At 37.6% G+C, this 17,368-nt stretch overlaps 1 protein-coding gene across 1 annotated transcript in view; it reads left to right on the top strand.

Moving 5' to 3' along the window:
• Positions 1–17,368, top strand: part of ap4e1.S (adaptor related protein complex 4 subunit epsilon 1 S homeolog) — a 30,207-nt gene that overhangs the window by 10,727 nt on the left and 2,112 nt on the right. Inside the window, exons 6-19 of the mRNA XM_018255431.2 lie at positions 283–442; positions 676–842; positions 1,550–1,623; positions 1,712–1,834; positions 2,280–2,389; positions 5,445–5,584; positions 7,547–7,659; positions 8,736–8,854; positions 9,788–10,090; positions 10,782–10,896; positions 13,352–13,487; positions 15,081–15,330; positions 15,843–16,349; positions 16,484–16,674. Coding sequence (XP_018110920.1) covers positions 283–442; positions 676–842; positions 1,550–1,623; positions 1,712–1,834; positions 2,280–2,389; positions 5,445–5,584; positions 7,547–7,659; positions 8,736–8,854; positions 9,788–10,090; positions 10,782–10,896; positions 13,352–13,487; positions 15,081–15,330; positions 15,843–16,349; positions 16,484–16,674 — 2,508 coding nt within the window. The remainder of the gene's footprint in view (positions 1–282; positions 443–675; positions 843–1,549; positions 1,624–1,711; positions 1,835–2,279; positions 2,390–5,444; positions 5,585–7,546; positions 7,660–8,735; positions 8,855–9,787; positions 10,091–10,781; positions 10,897–13,351; positions 13,488–15,080; positions 15,331–15,842; positions 16,350–16,483; positions 16,675–17,368) is intronic.

The raw sequence follows: 17,368 nt of genomic DNA, 5'->3' as shown, positions 1-17,368 counted from the left end.
AACAATAAAATGTAGCCTCACAGTGCAAAGGTGTTTTTGGCTGCTAAGGTCAGTAACCCCTATTTGAAAGCTCAAAATAGGCAAAATAATTAAAACACTATAAAGAATAAAAGTGAAAAACAATTCAAAAGCTGCTAAGAATTGATCATTCTATAGCATGCTAAAAGTAAAGATGAACTACCTGTTTTACAAAAGCTGCAGCAATTTGATTTGTGAGCCCACAAATAGACAGATTTACAATCGCCTGCTGATATGTTTGCTTGTTTGCTCTGTTGTCACTAGAGAAATTGTGCGGAGGAAAGCAGTTCTGGCATTATATAAATTCTATCTGATAGCGCCCACTCAAGTTCAGCACATCCACGAGAAGTTCAAGAAAGCACTTTGTGACCGAGATGTTGGCGTCATGGCTGCTTCACTTCACATATATTACCAAGTGATCAAGGTAGAACCTGCAGCTTCTCTTTCATTCTATGAAATTAACTGTGTAACCCCAATGCAGTTCACCAATAGGTAAACCATGACCTCCCTTTGAAAAACAGTACTATTATTTTAGGCTCTGTCTGGCCACCAAGCATAGTGTCTAAATATGGTCCCACTGCATTGATATGCAAACTTTTTTTTTATCAGGCAATGCCAAAAAAAAAAAAACGTGTTTTTGTTATTTGTGTTTCGCAGGACAACCCATCTGGTTACAAGGACCTGACTGGCTCTTTCATTACCATTTTAAAGCAAGTAGTTGGAGGAAAACTGCCTGCAGATTTTAATTATCATAGTGTCCCAGCACCATGGCTTCAGATTCAGCTCCTGAGGATCTTGAGATTACTAGGGAAAGATGACCCTAGGTAGGTTTTGTAATACATTTGGATAGCAACTGGTGTTCAAAAAAAAAAAAAAAAGTAGTACCCCACTATAAAAATGTCTGCACGTTAAATATTTTTGTAAATACCTTGGTTTCTGATAAAATAACGTTTACAGATTTTTTTGTGATTGGATAATTCTTACCTACAGCACAGAACATAAATAGCAGCTCTATGCAGCTAAATATTTCCTTTCAGTTTTCCCCCTACCTCATTTGCTGGGGCTTGTTTGGATGCTGCTAATCCATTCCTGCACCAGAAATTCAGTACCCATGTATTGTCCTAGACTTGGAAGCTGATCTTGAAGGACATTGTGGATGAGACTTCAAGTTTTATAGAGCTACAGCTGGAAACCAACAATATTTTAAACCATAACATACTTTGATGCTTTAATTCCATTTTACACAAGAGAAACTGTAACTGGGGACTGGCAGCTGCTTTGCATTAATGTACTTGTAGGTACAGGGAATTGAAAAGAAAGCCTTTGATCTAGATAGAGGGCACTTGGGGTGAGTGAGGTCAGTAACTTGCACACAGGACATTTTTTCTTTGTCATATTGTTTTTTTAAAACACTGGTTTTTCAGCTCTATAGCAAAACAATATTTGTAGTTGGCATTGAATATAATCTAAAACACAGATTTGTATGTTTATGGTATTCAATCCTATTTTTTCTTCTCCTTTACAATTGTAGGACAAGTGAGCTAATCTATGATGTGTTGGATGAATCTTTAAGGAGGGCAGAAATAAATCACAACATCACCTATGGTAAGTATTTAAGCTAAACACCAGCAAATTGCTTGATAAACATACTCTTGTGTTTTTACGGAAAGTAAATGAAGTCTTTATTTTTCAGCCATTTTGTTTGAGTGTGTGCAAACTATTTATACGATTTACCCAAAAGCAGATTTATTCGAAAAGGCAGCAAAATGTATTGGAAAATTTGTGCTGTCCCCAAAGATCAACCTTAAGTATTTAGGTAAGGACACTATAACAGTATTGTATAATTGTCATTTCTACAAGATATATTCTTACTCTGTTTCTGATTCTAACTGCCATGCTCATCTGTTTAGTTGCCTTTTTCCCCTCACTCCTTTTTCTTCCTGTCCTGATATTTTATCTTTTATGCTTGCTGGTGTTATCAGTATTATTGTAGTTAAACTTCCTAATCAGTTGATTACTTACAAGCATGACTACAACACTTGGACTGCCAATATTATATCACTGTAGTGCTTAGTGGGTAGGCTAAATTGTTACTTATGCTGATGCTAACCTTCTGCTGCTTACAGAAATATAAATCCACCTGCATTCTGTGTCCAGGTTAAACTCAATGTGGCCTTGTGAACTTGTTTTTAAACAACCCACAAGGTCACAAATGCATTACTCTGATGTTGGTAACTGATATGAAGTCTTGTTTTTTGTAGGTTTAAAGGCACTTACATATGTTATTCAACAAGATCCTAATCTGGCACTTCAGCATCAAATGACAATTATTGAGTGTTTGGAGCACCCAGACCCCATCATTAAAAGAGAGGTTTGATTGCATTGCTAGTTTAAGATCACTGAAAGAGAAGGAGTTGCTATTTAAAGGAACAGTTCAGTGTAAAAATAAAAACTGGGTAAATAGACAGGCTGTGCAAAATAAAAAAATGTTTCTAATATAGTTAATTAGCTAAAAATGTAATGTATAATGGCTGGAGTGACTGGATGTCTAACATAACAGAACTTAACGTCCTGTTTTTTTAGCTCTCTAACTCTATGTTGTAGGCTTAGCTTTGATACCATGCTCAAAAGGAAGCTTGAATATTTAATAGTATACATATTACTGATATAGAACCTAAAAGCTATAGAGGAGAAGAAGAAGGAAAGTGTTCTTGCACTTGGTGCCAAATGTTAGGCACCCCCAAGTGAATGTGTTTACCTGAAACCCCAGGCCAGTGCTCTTATTAGAAAACTGCACCGGCCCGGGGTTATAGCAGTGAGCACCACGGAGCGATCCACTTCCATCTTCCTCTTTCTTTGCGTAGCTGCGCATACACAGCGGAGCGAAAAGCTGAACTTTAACTAAGAAGTCAGTTAATAAGTTGAAAAGATGAAGGGCCGCGCTTATGAGTGACAGGGGGTTTAAGCTGCACCGATAAAATCAGTGGATCCACAGGCCCACTAGTATATTTCTAATTAGTATGCAGGAGACGGTGCGCTGCTGGATTTTTTTACCTAAAATACCTAAAAGAAAAAAGGAAATATCCCGATAGTGTATTATCCTTGTAATAAGGGTAATTTCCACTTCAAGAACTACTCACATGTAATTGTCGGGTTTTTCAAATTTAATTACTAGCGGCTGTGTCTTTATCCTGGTTCGTTGGATTTCGGTAGCAGTATACCTAGCGGGAAAAAAATCAGAAATAGTGCACAATCGCTGGTATGTGGATGAAGGAGGGTGACGGTTCTGCTTACCGGAAGGGTTAATTTTGCGAGCGTCTTAAAGCCGGATGAATGGGATTCGGTATTGCAGTCCTCCTTTAGCAGTATGCCGGTCAGGTAGTTGAAGATTCACCGGTCTTGGTCGTTTTATTTATAGACGGAAGGGTCCGTTGCAGATGGCGGTTGTGATGGCTGCAGGTGGATGGTGCTTCCGGAAAGTGTCTTTTTCCTCGTGTCAAACGCTAGAGGATTTGGCGTATATTCTGCTAGTAGTTTCTTAGGTAATTTTAGGAATCATACAGAGGTTCCGTAGTATTGGTTTAAACAATTTTTTATTTCAATTTGAAATTAAGAACGGACTTGTAGCCCTATTTTAGGTAAAAAAAATCCAGCACCGCATCGTCTCCTGCATACTAAGAAGTCAGTTATTTTGTTCTACTGCGCAGGCATCTGCCCCGGGAAATTTGAAGAAAGGAGAAGTCAGAAGAGGGGGTTTCAAGTAAATACAATCACTTGGGGTGCCTAACATTTGACACCCCCAAGTGCAAAAAGACTTTCCTTTGCCTTTAAACAAACAGTTCAGTGTAAAAGTAAAAATTGGATAAATAGATAGACTGTGCAAAATAAAAATATAGGTCTGATATAGTTATTAGCCAAAAATGTAATCTATAAAAGCTGGAGTGACATAATATCCATAACACTAATATCCAAAACACTATGTCCTGCTTTTTGGGCAACATGGGACAAAACTGTTCAGTGAGTTTCCAATTCATCCTTATAATTTAGCTCAGATTAAAAAGCAACAGTTATAACCCATGTGCCCCCCCCTCAAGCGAAAAACCACACTAGCACACGAGACTTGTATCTGGAGGGCAAGCCCTTGCAAAAGTTTTTACTGCGGTGGTGCAGTAAACGTGCTTGACAAAGGGGCAGAGCCCCGAAACGTTGCACCACCGCAGTAAAAACTTTTGCATGGGCTTGCGCTGCAGATACAAGTCTCGTGTGCTAGTGTGGTTTTTCGCTTCAGTTACTAGGAGGTCACCGTATCCTCCATTCACTGTGCACCGAGCAAAGCTATACACCTACAGGTGTGCGAGGGTCTACTCCAATTGAAACCCCCCCCCTCAAGTCACTGATTGGTTACTGCCTTGTAACCAATCAGTGGAAACCAAGAGAGACGCAAAGCAGGAAGTGTTCTGGCTATTATGTTACATATCAAGTCACGCTAGCCTTTGTAGATTACATTTTTGAATAACTATATTAGAAATATTTTTTATTTTGCACAGCCTATCTATTTACCCAGTTTTTATTTTTACACTGAACAATTCCTTAAGATATTATTAAAAGAAAATTATAGAAAAAATATGCCTTTAAGTGAGATAGTAAAGCTGACCATACACATTAAAGGTGAACAGGTTGATGTCATAGAAGGGGAGATGCATGTTTATACCCACCTTATTACTGTTCCGTTCAAGTGGGCTGACCACCTGAACGATTGAAACAGGAAAAAGTGAAGAACAGACACAGAGTTGCAGCTCTTGTTCACCTCTGTTTCACATAACTGATGGAAATTTCACGTCGGGATTGATAATCTTTCAGCCAATCTATGGGGCAGTAAGATAAGGGTTGCTGATTTTTTAGGTATAGTTTGTTTTATATTAAGTGATATTATGGCTTTTTACTTAGTTAACAGCATTTTAGATTGCATTGTAGCATTTTTCTTAATACGTTAAACAGTAATAAGAGACAGTGTGAGCTTTTAAACACATATACATTTGCAATAAATCACCTAGAAAGCAATCACAGGAATAGCAGAAGCAAAAGTATTTGTCAGTCATTCTCCAGCAACAAGCATACTGTGATTTTGATGGTAGTAATTGTAGGGATGTAGACCTTGCCTTGGGATGTGGAATAATAGCTTGTGTTCAGTGATATTTTAACCTACATGCCCATGTATACATGCAGATGATTATGTATATGATGCTAATGAAACCTGCATGAAATATAACAATAATCTTTTTGTATAAAAGATGTAGCCAATAATATATTGAAATAAGAAACATTATTTTGCCATTTCTGCTAAACACTAAACCTTAGGACTAATGACGAATTACTGTTGCGTATGTCATTCAGTAAAACATTATTTTTGTTTTATGCATCAACAGACTCTGGAGCTGCTGTACAGAATCACTAATGGCCAGAATGTGATTGTTATTGTACAAAAAATGTTGGAGTATCTGAAGCAAAGTAAAGATGAATGTACAATAATTGCTTTGGTTGGCAAAATAGCAGATCTAGCAGAAAAATATCCTTTTTTTTCACTTTGTGTGTGTGCCTTTGGTGTTTCAAGTTATTATTTATACATATTCACCAGCTTTAAACATACCAATTATATACATACTGACTTATAAGTAATAATAAGTACTGACCGATACAGAGATTTAGTTTGAATTTATCTTGAATAAATACTAGCAACAATCCTGGACTGCTGCTGAACAATTCAGCAATGCTCCAGAGGCCAGTGGCACATGTGTAGAGTGGGTTGAAGGCATGTGTGCACAAACCACAGAGGGACAACAAAAGGTCATGCATTAGGGTGCTAACTCACTGGAGTGGGTGGGGATTAAGTCTTAGGGCGAATGCTAATTTTCTGTTTTGGATACAATTTGAACATTATAGTGGGATGTGATGATCTAAGGGTGTCTGAACAAATGTTTTATTAGAAACTTGGCTTAAACTGATCTTCTGAAATGTTTTGCACTTGCATTTTGAAACAAGATGAATCTAGAGATACATGGGGCAATACAACTGGTTATATATTTGGTGGGCCAAAGTGATTTTTATGAGGGCTCTTTGGTAAAACTACTACATCGAAATTCCAGATCAGTTTCAGATCATCATAACCGTGGTGAGTTGGGTCCCATTTCTCTCTTTACCAAATTGTGGGAGTACCCAACTAATGCTCATCATCAACACATGTGATTAAAAGCATGCTTTATTATATCACAATTACAAGAACATACAGTATTTGACACAAACATACAGAAGCACTTTTACAGCACACTCACCCAGTGTGGGTACAAATTTTACCCAGGCACAGTTTGTGATCACAATAGGGTCCCTCTGCTGTTAAAGCAATGCAGTTTATTATCATAGTTGCTTTCAACTGTCATATCATAAAGCCTGTTTTTAATTTTAGATATTTTTGGTGATCCTATAGTTTGGTACTCTGTCATGTATTTACTGGGTCTCTTACTTACAGTTCCTGAATTTGGGGGCTCCCTACCCTACAGGGAATGATTTATGCATCTGCCATTTACTAAGGTACATAACCAACTGGCATGGCAATCTCTTATATATCCCTTAAAGGAATAGTTCAGTGTGAAAATAAAAACTGGGTAAATAGACAGGCTGTGCAAAATAAAAAATGTTTCTAATATAGTTAGTTAGCCAAAAATGTAATATATAAAGGCTGGAGTGAACAGATGTCTAATAAAACAGCCAGAATCCAACTTCCTGCTTTTCAGTTCTATAACTCTGAGTTAGTCAGCGACTTGAAGGGGGGCCACATGGTACATTTCTGTTCAGTGAGTTTGTGATTGATCCTCAGCATTCAGCTCAGATTCAAAAGCAACAGATATGACCCATGTGGCCCCCCCCTCAAGTCTCTGATTGGTTACTGCCTGGTAACCAGGGTAACCAGTCAGTGTAAACCAAGAGAGCTGAAAAGCAGGAAGTAGTGTTCTGATTGACTTGTTATACATCAAATCACTCCAGCCTTTATACATTACATTTTTGGCTAACTAACTATATTAGAAACATTTTTTATTTTGCACAGCCTGTCTATTCACCCAGTTTTTATTTTTACACTGAACAATTCCTTTAAAGGGGTTGTCCACCTTTAAAGTAGGGCATTTGTCAATTGGTTTTCATTTTTTATCATTTGTTTTTTTTGCTTTTTAACAAGCAGCTCTCCAGTTTGCAGTTTTAGCGAATGGGTGGCTAGGGTCCAAATAACCCTAGCAAGCATGCATTGATATGAATAAGAGACTGGAATATGACCAGGAGAGGAACACATCACTGAGCCTCTTTGTACTATAGTTAATGCATAATTTAATTTACTCTTTTGCAGGAGTATTCATTTAAATGTTACTCTTAAACTAATGTACTACTCAAATGTGGAAAAAATATTATAATTAGTGATTTTTATATGATTAAATATGCCTTTGATAATATCAGATTGTATTTTCATTGATAATCTTCTCACATATGCTCCGAACAATCAGTGGTTTATTCAGACCATGAATGTAGTGTTCTCTATTGGAGGGGATGTGATACACCCAAACATACCCAACAACTTCCTTCGACTGCTCGCTGAAGGTAAGCCAAAAATGCAGAACAATTAGGCTCTGTATGCTAACTAACTGACTAACTGCTGTGGTTTGTGGGGGGAAAGTTTGCCCACGCAGTAGAAGGAAAGTGGGTAAATTATAGTGTAGCAAGAATTAATCTCTATTCTTCAAATACATTATGGATATTATGCAGCATATTTAGTGTGCTCATATTCCAGTGTTGTTGGTAAAATACATATATAATCATCTGGAAAATGAATGTTGAATTTTCTGTTAATATACTGTAGAAAATCACGTGTGCCTTTATTATTTTAAATGCCAATTAATCCACTAATTTGTGGGTAAGTGGACTGTTGTAAAATGTGCCCATGTTATTACGTAAGCTCCAAGCTGTTTTTGAAAGAATAACTTGTATATTTATATAAATAGATCTCCTCTCCAAAAACTGATTATGATTCTGAATCTGATTATGCAGAAAACTCCAAATTACAGGAAGGCCATCTCCCATAGAGTCCATTTTAAGTAAATAAAGCATTTTTTAAAGAAAATAATTTCTTTTTTCACTTAATGATAAAACAATGACTTCTACTTGATCATAACTAAGCTGCATTGATCTATGTTGGGGGCAAAACAGTCCTGTTTTTTTTTTAAAAAATGTGTAAATGATTTTTAGTAGCCTTAAGCTATACAAGGCCCCTTATCTGGAAAACCCCACGTCCCAAGCATTCTGGATAATAATTCCCCTACCTGTACCTTAACATGTTACAGTAAGCTCTCATATACACAGGAGTCCTTTTAAATACTTTGCACACTGTTCATGGATTAGTGTAAATTCCTGATGTTTGGTGCGAATGAATAAAAGAGATGTAAAATTTTGCATTGTGCATTGGCTAACCCGTATAAAATGAATTGGGTTCATTTTGTAATACCACCATTGATCTACTTGCTCTCTGACATCATGGCATTCTGTCTGTCTTACTTTAATGGATATAATATTTTCCCAATTCAATTTGAAATGTATTTTTGTCTCAAAGAAACTTTATCTAGAGGTCTTTTGTCCATGCTGTGCTGTGAAAGTCCTAATACGATCTTTCATTTTTGCAGGATTTGATGATGAAAAAGAAGATAGACAGCTGAGGCTTTATGCAGTGCAGTCTTATCTTGCCTTGCTGGAGACCAAGAATGCTCATTACCCCCAGCGCTTCCTTCAGGTTATCAGTTGGGTGAGGAAGATATTAGCAAAAATCCTCTCTTTGTGTCTGAGCTGAAGAAGCGTATTTTAGCATTTTTATTGCTCAGAACCTCGTTCTTAGCTTGCATGTAAATTGGCTTTTTCACGGTAGCTAAATGCTAATTTTAAAGTCTTTTCTGGCAGAGGGTTTATGCAGATTACATATACTTTGAGCATTTCATAAATTGCTAAAACTTTTTACCTGCTTGGTTTTAATTCAGTTCTCGTGTATGTGTATTTGTTTCTATAACATGCTGCAATATTATAACCGCCGCATTTACTCTTGATATCATTTGAAATTGTGCAATTATTTGTGGTAGTCACCTCTGCGTTTGGATAAGCCATTTCTGCTTTTTTTTATTATTATTTTCAAGAAACGCTAAGGGGGCATAGGTAATGGCCAATACCAGTTCTTGCTGGCAATTTGGGAGCTTTCTGTGTGCCAAACACAAAAGTGGTGGGAACGTCCCTGCTCTCTTTAGTGGTACAGTGGAACATCATTCCTCTATAGCTTTACGATTATATTGTACATAACCCCTTGATCCGATATAATTCGCTATGATTTAATTAAATGAGCTCAGACTTTGATAAAGCTGTAAATCCCATGTGGCTACTGCCACTGCATAGTACAATATCCATTTGCAGTAAAGGTCTTGACCCTCTAATTCTGAGCTAACATTCCTAGAGTAAAGCCCACTCCATTGTCTTCAGTGAGGTAACTACAAAGCACCCATGTTGAAACAAATGGTACCATTAGATTTTATGCATTAGGAAGGTGGCTCATTTATCAGAAGGATCCAAAATCAGGGTACCCCAGGGTGCAGGACAGCCGTCAAGAGGAATATGGCTTCTGCTTTTAGTTGCTTTAGGGGGAAGTGCAAGTAAAGGAATAATATATATGCAATATTTTGTCTTTGTTTTGTAGGTACTTGGAGAATATGCCTACCTTGCAAAACCTAAATCTGTGGAATCCGTTATGACAAAACTGTATGACGTTCTCAAACGAACCTCTGTTACCTCTGAAACAAAAGTCTGGATTGTTGCAGCTATAACCAAACTTGCTGCACTCAGTCCACACTGTTCTTTGGTTGACAGATTAATCCAGGAGTTTAGCACTTGTCTGGACACGTTAATGAGGCAGCATGTAAGCGAATTAAAACTGCTGCGAGCGGATGGCCCCCTAATGCAGAAACTCTTTCCAGTTGACTCCAGCTGTGAAGATTTAATGGTAAAAATGAATGCAATTTGATTAGAAGGATGTTTATAATCTCTGTGCTGTGTGACGTTATCCTCATTGCACTTAATCTAAAATGACATGAATTTTATAGATGTAGGAAGGTATTTTTCTCTACAAGTCTTTTTTTAATCTCTTCTCCCAAAGAACATTTGTTTTACATTTTTACTGGGCTCCTCTTCTGTAATGGCTTATCTTAGCTCTAGCACTCTTAACCCTCAACTGTTAGGAGACGTTGTCTATGAGGACAGATATGTAGTTCTTTGTTAGGAAGAAATATTAAGATCTATAGTAGAAATAACTGCTTCATTTTTATAAATCCAGAATTATTTATAAGGAAGAAACAAGTGAAATCATCTAACAACTCTCTTCCTTAGGAATTCTCTTTTTTTACTGCTGTAATAAAGCCTTATTGCTGATTGTTCTGCACAATTATTTTACATTAAAAATGGGCAATGTATTCAAATGTGCAGAGTTTGCTACTGGTCTAATCACCCATAGCAACCAATCAGCAGATAGCATTTCATGGCCACCTACTTGTGGTTGCTATGGGTTACTGCATCTGGACAAACTTAGTGCCTTCATTTACATATAGGGGAAAGAGTTTAATGTCTGCGCTTGTGTATATAGCCTTAACCTGGCATTTAGTCATATTTACTGTTTTTATTTATCCATCTCATTACAGGTAGATGCTTCATTGTCCTTTTTAGATGGGTTTGTTGCAGATGCACTTGGCAGTGGGGCAGCCCCATATATTCCTCGTCATCAGCGTCAAGAAGAAAAAATGTCTCGTGAAAAAGGTATAAATTCGATATCTACTAATAATGCTTTTCGGCTATGAATAGTGCCTATCAGCTGCTTTTTTCCTTTAATAACCTGTACGTCACCTTCGTTTGAAAAATAAAGGTTTCATTAGGGCACTATATATTTCATATTGTATTTGGCCCCTATGTGCCTGCAACTAACCTATATGTGGAAGTTAAGACAAGGGTGGTCAGTTTTCTTGTTTGTCAGGGGTGTGGTTACAGTAGCACCTTGACTGTCTAAACCTTGTTTATGAGGGCATGTTCTAGGTTTTATTTTACGTGATCACTGTCTAACAGGTTCCCTAGCTACCAACACAGATATAAAGGGGCGCTCCACCAATGAGGCGTGTTGAGCAACTCGCCTCAACGGCAGCGCCAGAAAGGTTTCCAGGGGTGGCAAAAATCCACTCCTGGTACCTTTAAGAGACAAATTTACGGTTTTGGAACTGGAAATTTGGCTTTACTAGAACGAAAGAGCGCAATTGCGCTCTGCACACTAGTGTTCCATCCTCCCCTCCCGATACGTAAGCTGGCGAGGGGGGGGCGGCATTTGAGGAGCCACCTCAGACGGCTTCTTCATCAGAATCGGCGCTGCACTTTTGAAACATTTTGTCTTGTAATATAATGGATCATACATTGCTATTGAACATTAGAAAGGATTGTAGGAAACAAATGGGCTCTGTGACCTTAAACAGATCATCATCATCATTTATTTATGTAGCGCTGTCAAGATACGCAGTGCTTAACAGATGTAAAATCCAATTAACGTACTGGCAGCAATCTGTTATACTATATAATCAAGAGCAAAAGTAACACTAATATTGAGCAACAGCCCACCATGCTTCACTAAATAAATTAACTCCAATGTCTTTATAAATGGTTAATACGAAACAAAGTATTTACCTAAGACAATACTGAAGAAAACAGAAAATGCAGATTGCTTTTATTAAAAAATATAAACATCGCTAACATTTTTTTGCATTCCTACAATTTGTAGCTTTCCTGCAGGTAAAGGGAAGCCATCACTTCAAGGTCAGACAATTATGAACATGACTTGTATTTTACAGTATAGATGCTATAGAAGTGCAGTGCCAGCCAGCCATTTGCAGAGATTTTCCATCACAGTAATCCTAGTAACCCTGAGCCTTGTAAGCCTTTAAAATTTACACGAGAGGGAGGCAGAGCAAGCAGAAGAGCAGAAAATTCCTTGTTCATGGCAGTATACCAATAAGTGCCAATAAGATGTCTGTTCAGTTATATCTTTTTGTACATTTGACGAAGCATAGCAAGATCTATAAAAACAAATGCGTTTGCATGGTTCAGTTGACTTTAAATGAAATGAATATGTTTTATTTCTTGAGTTGCACCTCCTTAGCAGTCCATGACATCAAATCATCACTCCATGATGCTGAAAATTACCATATGCAACAGAGATAAAGAAAGGCTTTCTTTGCCTTTACCCAAAATCTTTTGATCCTCCAATGATGCTGAGAATTCATAACAGATGGAGTTCTGTGTAATCTGACATCCTTGTTTAAATTAATATTCCAATATTATAATGTGTAAATTACCATTTACCTTCATTGTAATCATCTGTTTTAGGTCATCTTTCCTCTGCTTAACTGGTCTGTAAAACATTGCATGTCACTTGGTTGTAGTTTGGTCTGCTAGCTTGGAAATAGTTAATTGTAAGGGAAAACCTGCTCCACCCTCTCAGAGGATGGCGGATGTCTGCAATTGGGGGGGGGGGGTGATTGGAAACAAGCTCAGTCTAAAAGATATACCTTCCTAAAGTATCTAAGTATCTGTATATACAGTCAGCTCAGAAGTAAACCTGAGTTTACTCAAGGTCTGTAGTCACAACCTCCATAAAGGCCAGATGGGTCAACAAACGGAACCATTTCAGTCTAAGAGGATAGACTTCTAATTATTGTCTGTAGCACTGCCACACCCACAGCAAGAACCTTTCTCCAACTGACTTTGATTTGAGCCCTTCTTGAATTACAAATTCTGTATAGCAATGAAAAAAAAAACTACTTTGAACACATCAGGCATCATAGTGGATGAATTTCTCCTTTAAACACAGCAGTATAGCATTGTAAAAATGCATATAACAGCAATATTTGCAGGTACCTTTAGACTTGTTAGTAGTTTTCAAATACATTTTGCAGATGGGTAAAGTTAAGTGAGTGAGTAAGTGAGTGAGTGAGTGATCCCTGGGCAACAAAAAGGGTACCCCTCCTCTGAAACATGAAAGTTGTAAGCTGATATTTAATTTCACATTCAGACAATTTAAAGTGGTGTCATTTAGCTGGATGATTAATACAAAAATAAGTGTATTTATAGGGAAAAGGTTGGTACATTGTTAGATGTAGCAACAATGGACAGTTTATAGGTTTGATGAGCATCTGACATCTTCATCTTAGTGAGATAGATTTTTCTTTTCCAGCTTTGAATCTGCAACCGTATGGGCTCTGCTTCTCACCTAGCTTGCCTTCAGTCAGTCTCACGGATGGACATTCTCCTTCTGCAGTTTCTGTCTTGTCTGGAATCTCAGGGAACAGCGGTGAAACTGGACAAAAGGAGTAAGTGTCCTTAGAGCTAATTTCCCCATTTCTGTTTCTTTCCTGTTATTGCTACTCTCACAAATATGGCCTGTTCTTGAACACAGATTTCTAGGTTAATATACAAGGCCACTGGTACACACAGCACTGCACAGTAAAACAATACATTAATAGAAGCAACAGGGATTACTAAAATTTTAAAATACAGATACATATAGAATATATTTATATTCAAGATTAAGTGTGACGTGTTAAAGAAACAAGGGGGAGGAGGTCCCGGCTCCATTTAAAGTAATACATGCCTGGTTCCTGCAAGAAATTTTGTATCTTTGTGTTTTATCTCATCTTGATATTGTCTAGGTATGAATTAAACAAGTTAAAGGACTGGATTGATGTGTCTTATTTTTGTCAGCCTAGGCTACTACTGATGAAAGTGGGAAAAATATTTTCTTACAAACATTGTCACAGCAGCATATAAGGGACATGAGTCCTTAAAATGGTTGTTCACATTCCAAATACTTTTTTTCAGTTCAGTTGTTTTGCAAAAACCAAACCTTTTTTCATTTGCTTTCCATATTTTTATTTTACTGTTTTCCCAAAATGTAATGTTGCTGTCTCTAGTGTTTCAGTCTGGCAGCTCAGTTATTCAGGATCAGATTCTGAATTTTCTCCATTTACTTGATACATTTCTCAGCAGCATTTGTGGAATATTAGCAACTAATATTCTAACGGTTGCTTTTATCCCAGCAGGCATAAAGATAACAAATGAATGAACTAAATGTATCAATTTAAAACAGTTAAAGAGTTGGTGACCCCCCGTCCCTCCTCTTAGAAGGTAAAAAATTAAAATTCTCACTTCAATATAGAAACAAAGTCACAAATAGAAAATACAATGTAATTGGAAAAAGTCTTTATTTCTGGGGAAAGGTCTGAAACCAACTGAACTGAAAAAAGGGAACTTTAAAGGTGAACAAACCCTTTAACGTTTGTAGTTTTATCTGTCAAACTTATCATTTCAACATCCTTGTACTTTTTTTGCTGGAAATGTCCTTTATATCCACATTTATCTAATAGGTAATATCATTTTTCTTTAAAAGGAATAATGGAGAGCAATGATATCCAGTTGTATTATACATGCTTTCCCTTTTGTCAATTGCAGAAGTACAGGGCAATGATCTGTAGAACTTACACTCTCTTTGTTTAAATACTATGGCACTTACCAGCGTGGAGATAATTTTATTGGTATAATGTTATGGGTGCATTGTATATGAGACTGTAGGAAATCTAGGCAAACTATTTTATTGTTTTATGGAGGTTTAAATTAATGGAGATTTAAATTAGTATTTAGTGTAGCATCATTGGGATGCTATATACAAATAAAGGTCTCTGTTTACTCTCTCTCACCAAAGAAACTGTAGGAGAGAAGTATATATAGGCCTATGTATAAGATGTTCTTTACTACAGGGGAAATACTGAGAATGAAAATATGTAACCTACTTCTCTAATTGTTAGACTTTAAGGTTTGTTTTTTGTTGTTTCTTTCTCGCTTTCAATATTACTATATAAATATACTTTGTAACATTTGCATGTTTTTTTTTTTTTGTCTCTTAATAGAGATACTCGTCTTAAGCTTGATGGCGTGAAGAAGCTTTGGGGCAAAGAGGGTTACCTATTTAAAAAGGAAGGTACATCAGTTGAGCCAGAGTCTATTTCAGCCCCTCTGGACAGCGTGGTTTCACTGAGTGGGAACAAGAAACCTCAACGGACTGATGAGAGTTTGGCGCCCATTACAGAGGAAGAGAAAGAGAAGAGGCAGCTAGCTTCTACCCTGTTTGTTGGCCTTGGGTCCAATGCTGTCAGCCTGGTAGGATTTTGTCACATTCTGCTGCTAAATTGTGTATTTGATAATGATTGTTCTTATCACATGGTTGGTGGAGTGTTATTGCTGGCTAGAAGAATCAGAATTTTCCTCAAATGTAAAAGTGGGAAAATCCGTTTGCATCCACTGAATTTCAGCTCCCACACCCCTGCAGGAGAATGCTGGGAACTGTAATTCCTAACACCTAGAGGGTGACAAGTTTGACAACCCTATATTAAAGTATAAAATTGTATTAGTTCTTTCTTCTTCAACAACACCCTTCTAAATGTGGAGAAACTGTACATGGTGTGATTAAAAACAGCAGTAAAAATGAATGAATATTAATAAAATTATCTGATAAGGGAATGCACTGCTCTAGCATTTTATATTATACCTTTCTCCCTGCATGCAATATTGTTCTTATATTATTGGATTTAATTTCTGTGTCACCTATTGGCTGAGTTACTATTAATATGGCTATTTTAATAGCTGTGGTTTACTTCATCTCTGTTGTACAGATGGGTAAAACAGAGCATACGCCAAAGAAGTTCAAAAGGAAATCAAAGATGGGTAGAAATAAAGTAATGAATGAAGAGTCGTCTTCCCTGCCCAGCCATCTCTCTTCTGATGGAGACAGCTGCACTCCACCAACATCTGACATGCACTTGATGAACTCTAGGTTACTAGATTCCAACGCATCAAGAGAGCAACTTGATACTCTAGGGGAAGGGGGTGTTTCTTCATCTTTGTTTGCCAACACTAACATGGATATTATCAAAACATTGCAAACCACTTTGCCTAATGAAGAAACTTGCAGTGTGTCCCACGTGCCATCCCTGATGCCTGATCTTGCCCAGTACCCTCATTCATCTGTCAGAGAGACTGCAAGCAATGACGCTTTAAGTCTATACTTTAGCAAAGTATGGAAAGAAGAAAGTTTGCTGCTTGCCATAATAATTGTCAATAGGACTTCTTCAGGAATTCAGAATATCAGTGTTAATTTTGAAGATTCACAAAACTGCGCGGTGAGTAGTTCTATAGGAACAATGCCTAAAAATCCTCTTATGCGTTTAAAAAAATGACATGGTTATTTATTATAGGACAAGTAACTGTATTTCTGTTACATGATTGGTCTTCATTTTCCATCTGTATCATGCAGATCTCCTCAAGTCTTCGTTGCCAGTTCTCCCAGGTTGATGCACTTGGCAGGCAGCAGTGCTGGGGCAGTGTACAGATGCTGAGCCCTTGCTCTACAGAAGCAGTGTATGGCTGTATCAGTTACCAGTCACAGCTGGAGGAGCCTTCTCAGCTCACGTTTTCTGTAGATTTCCAGCTGGTGGACTTTATAAGGTATGTTGTTTTATACAGCCCTGTTCTGATCAGCCAACGACTGCACTGCAACTGGGAAGATAGTTTAGTAATGCAGGTATACAATTTCGAGTTGTTTTTGTTCTCGAGAGAACACAGACACTTATTATGGCATGTTTGTTAGGGGGATCCCCTAAGCAACATTATACTCCTGTTGTTAAGTTGCCTGTTTTCTGTAGGGTAGGGTTATTTTTAAAATGGATTTCAGTCTAAGCTTTACTATACAATTCATGGGTAGCTTCTACCCACTGCACTTTGTGAACCTTGCTGCTTTACCTATGACGTTCTGTGAGACTCCCTTATACACTTTGGGAGCTAGCACAAGGGCAGATTCGGGAGATTTAGTCGACTGGCGACTAATCACCTCTTCTGCGGGGCGACAATCTCCCCGAACTTCCTTCCGACTTCTATAATGAGAAAATGCCAGCGCCAACGGACTCGATTTCAATAGTCTCATGAGGAAACTTCTGGCGACTCCGGAAATTGAAGCGCCGCGAGTGCATTGGCGCTGGCGTTTTCTCATTATAGCAGGGGTAAGGCAGTTCAGGGAGATTGACGCCCCGCAAAGAGGCGATTAGTCACCAGGTGACTAAATCTCCCCGAATCTGCCTGTGTGTTAAAGCCTTTAAGCATTAAAGCTGCAATGCAGAGCTAACATATTGGAGGATATCTCTGT

The sequence above is a fragment of the Xenopus laevis genome, chromosome 3S (assembly GCF_017654675.1).
Source record: "Xenopus laevis strain J_2021 chromosome 3S, Xenopus_laevis_v10.1, whole genome shotgun sequence".
Taxonomy (NCBI): Eukaryota; Metazoa; Chordata; class Amphibia; order Anura; family Pipidae; genus Xenopus; species Xenopus laevis.
Note: the sequence above shows the minus strand (reverse complement) of the source record. Positions and strands in the feature narration are given on the sequence as shown.